Source organism: Penaeus japonicus, unplaced genomic scaffold, assembly GCF_977035675.1.
Source record: "Penaeus japonicus unplaced genomic scaffold, GWHDUDI00000001_assembly GWHDUDI00000026, whole genome shotgun sequence".
Classification (NCBI taxonomy): Eukaryota; Metazoa; Arthropoda; class Malacostraca; order Decapoda; family Penaeidae; genus Penaeus; species Penaeus japonicus.
This window is the reverse complement of record NW_028234428.1, coordinates 1,689,340-1,694,339: the sequence shown is the minus strand read 5'-3', so window position 1 is coordinate 1,694,339 and position 5,000 is coordinate 1,689,340. Positions and strand designations below refer to the sequence as shown.

At 28.6% G+C, this 5,000-nt stretch overlaps 1 protein-coding gene across 1 annotated transcript in view; it reads left to right on the top strand.

Annotated features, from left to right (window-relative positions):
- LOC122253157 (uncharacterized) overlaps positions 1-5,000 on the top strand; it is an 80,508-nt gene that overhangs the window by 68,790 nt on the left and 6,718 nt on the right. The window contains exons 13-15 of the mRNA XM_086551849.1: positions 220-433; positions 918-952; positions 1,182-1,278. Of these exons, the coding sequence (XP_086407975.1) occupies positions 220-433; positions 918-952; positions 1,182-1,278 (346 nt within the window). The remainder of the gene's footprint in view (positions 1-219; positions 434-917; positions 953-1,181; positions 1,279-5,000) is intronic.

The window sequence follows — 5,000 nt, the reverse complement described above, 5'->3', positions numbered from 1 at the left end:
GCATAAAATCATATCGCTTTTACTAAGTAAGATTAGGGAAAGAGGTTGGTCGGACCAGGGTCCTCTCCCAGCGTATTGGTAGCGTAAAAAACATTAACAATACCCTGTTTCGTTTTGTTTTTCTGGCAAAAATTCTTACAATTGTATATACGCTCAGTGGCACTCCCACTTGCACACTCAGTCTTTCCTAAAACCATCATTTGAAAAGCATTTTTGAAGCATCTCGAACACGCACTATCATGGCCATCACCATCCACAGCACCACTTACACCACACCTTTCAACACCAACCCCAGCCACACTGGCCATATAACCACGGCTGTCACCATTCATCGAGTGGCGAACCACTGCGTCCTTTTCTTGACCTCCTTAGGAAATTGGTGCCACGTCTTCCTCAAACTCCTCTTGCTGGAATCTATGTCACAACACATTCCGTGAATTCACTCTAAGAGCGCGTATCAGATGGAGATTGCGTGTGACTTTACAGTGACGTCACCAGGCCCTATTACTTGAATTTCCGTTTTCTGTGAAATTTCTGATTTGAGTAAACAACAACAACAAATAACAGCCAATCAAAACCAAGTACCTCAGTCTTAACAAAGAGGAATTCAAGGATGAGATGGCATTTCGGGAGGGTTGGCTAATGCCCACGTGGGTCTCTCTTTGACGTTGATCATCCGATGATGTGCAAGAAGAGATGTATAATAACCGCCAAAATGCCAAAAAGAATTGTTATGACGAGAGAGCAGAGCCCCCCCCCCCCTTTGCCACCGGGAGGCGAAATTGACCAACCACACGGCTGGCTCATCAAAGGAAGCTCAAACATTCTGGACACGTGGCCAGAGAGCCTTCTTTAAATCAAAATATTTGAACGTGTGGCTCCAATGTATTGAGGTTTGACATAAGTCTTCTTTAAAGCATAATATATGAACCGTGTGGTCCAATGTATGGAGGTTTGACATAAGCTAAAATGAAGCTTTAAATCAAAATATTTGAACTTGTGGCTCCAATTTATGGATGTTTGACATAAGCTAAATCAAAATATTTGAACGTGTGGCTCCAATGTATTGAGGTTTGACATAAGCTAAATGAAGAAAAAAAAAAAAAAAAAAGAAAAAAAAAAACTAGGGCGTATTCTGAAAAAAGTCCAAAACATAGAACACCGAACTTTCACACTATTAGATTCTACAACTACACAAGACTTGTTGAAGACATGTCAGAGAAAAGCAACCAATGAGCTATATCGTTGCTTGTATCAGGTTCCCTTCGCGTTCTCATTGTACTTGAGTGGAACTCGATCATCCGCTCTAAGCCCCTCTCTCGCATACTAGCAATCCGAATAATGATAAGGACAATGAGAAGGATAATAACGATAATAATGATAATGACAATGAGAAGGATAATAACGATAATAATGATAATGACAATGAGAAGGATAATGACGATAATAATGATAATGACAATGAGAAGGATAATGACGATAATAATGATAATGACAATGAGAAGGATAATAACGATGATAATGATAATGACAATTATAGTGCTGACGATGATAATGGTGGTGATGATGTAAACAAGAATGATGATACTATTATCAATCATAACGATAATCATAGCAATGATAATAACAATTATAATGGTAATAATGATAATGAAAATATGAAGAATGTTGTCAATAATCTAATCATAATGATGATGATTGCAAGGGAACTATAAATGACGATGAAAAATAAATAGATATCAATCTAGTTAGAACGATAATGACATAGAGGAAAAAATATAATGATATTGATAATGAGAATAACGCCTCCTATTAAACCACATGGAACCGAAGTCAACCCCTGTTAGGGCTGCGTAACAGGCGGCCCCCCCCCCCCCCCCCACCCATCCCGTGCAACAGAGAAAACTGTCATTATCCCTGAAGTCGATACGAACGTGCAATGATGAAGCTAATAATGAGAACTAGGATGGCAGCGTCAGGGGGATGAATTTTCATTAAATTGATCATTATCACAATTTTTATCATTATCAGTAGATGGATCATTATTACTATTTTTATCATTATCATAGATGGATCATTATTACTATTTTTATCATTATCATAGATGGATCATTATTACTATTTTTATCATTATCAGTAGATGGATCATTATTACTATTTTTATCATTATCATAGATGGATCATTATTACTATTTTTATCATTATCAGTAGATGGATCATTATTACTATTTTTATCATTATCATAGATGGATCATTATTACTATTTTTATCATTATCATAGATGGATCATCATTACTATTTTTATCATTATCATTATCTTTATCATCTTCATTATCATTATCAATTTTATCACTTCTATGATCATTTTCATTAAATTGATCATTATCACAATTTTTATCATTATCATAGATGGATCATTATTACTATTTTTATCATTATCATAGATGGATCATTATTACTATTTTTATCATTATCATAGATGGATCATTATTACTATTTTTATCATTATCATAGATGGATCATTATTACTATTTTTATCATTATCAGTAGATGGATCATTATTACTATTTTTATCATTATCATAGATGGATCATTATTACTATTTTTATCATTATCATTATCAATTTTATCACTTCTATGATCATTTTCATTAAATTGATCATTATCACAATTTTTATCATTATCATAGATGGATCATTATTACTATTTTTATCATTATCAGTAGATGGATCATTATTACTATTTTTATCATTATCAGTAGATGGATCATTATTAATACTTTTATCATTATCATTATCATTATCATTATCATTATCATTATCATTACCATTATCATTATCATTATCATTATCATTATCATTATCATTATCATTATCATTATCATTATCATTATCATTATCATTATCAATTTTATCACTTCTATGATCATTTTCATTAAATTGATCATTATCACAATTTTTATCATTATCATTATCATCATCATCATCATCATCATTATCATTATTATTATCATTATCATTATCATTATCAATTTTATCTTTTCCATTATCCTTATTATCAATTTTATCTTTTCCATTATCCTTATTATCAATTTTATCACTTCTATGATCATTTTCATTAAATTGATCATTATCACAATTTTTATCATTATCATAGATGGATCATTATTACTATTTTTATCATTATCATTATCAATTTTATCTTTTCCATTATCCTTATTATCAATTTTATCATTTCCATTATCCTTATTATCAATTTTATCATTTCCATTATCCTTATTATCAATTTTATCATTTCCATTATCCTTATTATCAATTTTATCATTTCCATTATCCTTATTATCAATTTTATCATTTCCATTATCCTTATTATCAATTTTATCATTTCCATTATCCTTATTATCAATTTTATCATTTCCATTATCCTTATTATCAATTTTATCATTTCCATTATCCTTATTATCAATTTTATCTTTTCCATTATCCTTATTATCAATTATATCATTTCCATTATCCTTATTATCAATTTTATCTTTTCCATTATCCTTATTATCAATTTTATCTTTTCCATTATCCTTATTATCAATTTTATCTTTTCCATTATCCTTATTATCAATTTTATCATTTCCATTATCCTTATTATCAATTTTATCATTTCCATTATCCTTATTATCAATTTTATCATTTCCATTATCCTTATTATCAATTTTATCATTTCCATTATCCTTATTATCAATTTTATCATTTCCATTATCCTTATTATCAATTTTATCTTTTCCATTATCCTTATTATCAATTTTATCACTTCTATGATCATTTTCATTAAATTGATCATTATCACAATTTTTATCATTATCATAGATGGATCATTATTACTATTTTTATCATTATCATAGATGGATCATCATTAATACTTTTATCATTATCATTATGATTATTATGATCATTATCATTATCCTTATCAATTTTATCATTTCCATTATCCTTATTATCAATTTTATCTTTTCCATTATCCTTATTATCAATTTTATCATTTCCATTATCCTTATTATCAATTTTATCATTTCCATTATCCTTATTATCAATTTTATCTTTTCCATTATCGTTATAATCATTATCATTCCTGTCATTATCTTTGTTATTATATTCATCATTAGCATTAGCATTATCAATTTTATCATTTCCATTATCCTTATTATCAATTTTATCACTTCTATGATCATTTTCATTAAATTGATCATTATCACAATTTTTATCATTATCAGTAGATGGATCATTATTACTATTTTTATCATTATCATTATCATTACATTAAACATTATCATTAGTATTGCTATCATTATTGTCGTTATTATTACCTTACCATTATCATGGTTATTGGTATTATTTTCAATGCTAGTGTTATCATCATTTTCATCATTCTCAGAATCATATTTATCTCATTTTTCCAATTATTGTTTCTTTTATATTGTCAACATGATTATTACCAATATCATCACTGCTATCCTTTGCATGATTACCATTACTATAGTTATCATCAATATCATCGTAAAAGTATGAATATTATCAACATTATTATTAGTATGAGCATTCTAAACATCATAATTTGCCATTATCATTCATGAATTTCTTATCAGTAGCATTTGCATTGTTATCAACATGAATAGTATTTGTTGCTTCTTATTGTATTGTTGATTGTGTCACTATGATTTCTCCCTTATCATCATAATCACTTTCATATCATTCCAATTGTTATGAGTATCATCATTGCTACGATATCAATCACCATCCATGTTATTATTGCTTTTTTGCCAGATCACCTATTGTCCTTTTGATTATCAATGTATTTGTGATCATCTGTATTAGCCTTATTTCTTGATATTTATTTTGATTAAGATTGTTAGTTGTGTTTTTGTGTTTGTTTTCGTTTGTTGATGTTATCATGATTGTCATCATTATTATTTTCCTTTTTGATATCGACGTCATTATTGTCATTATTTT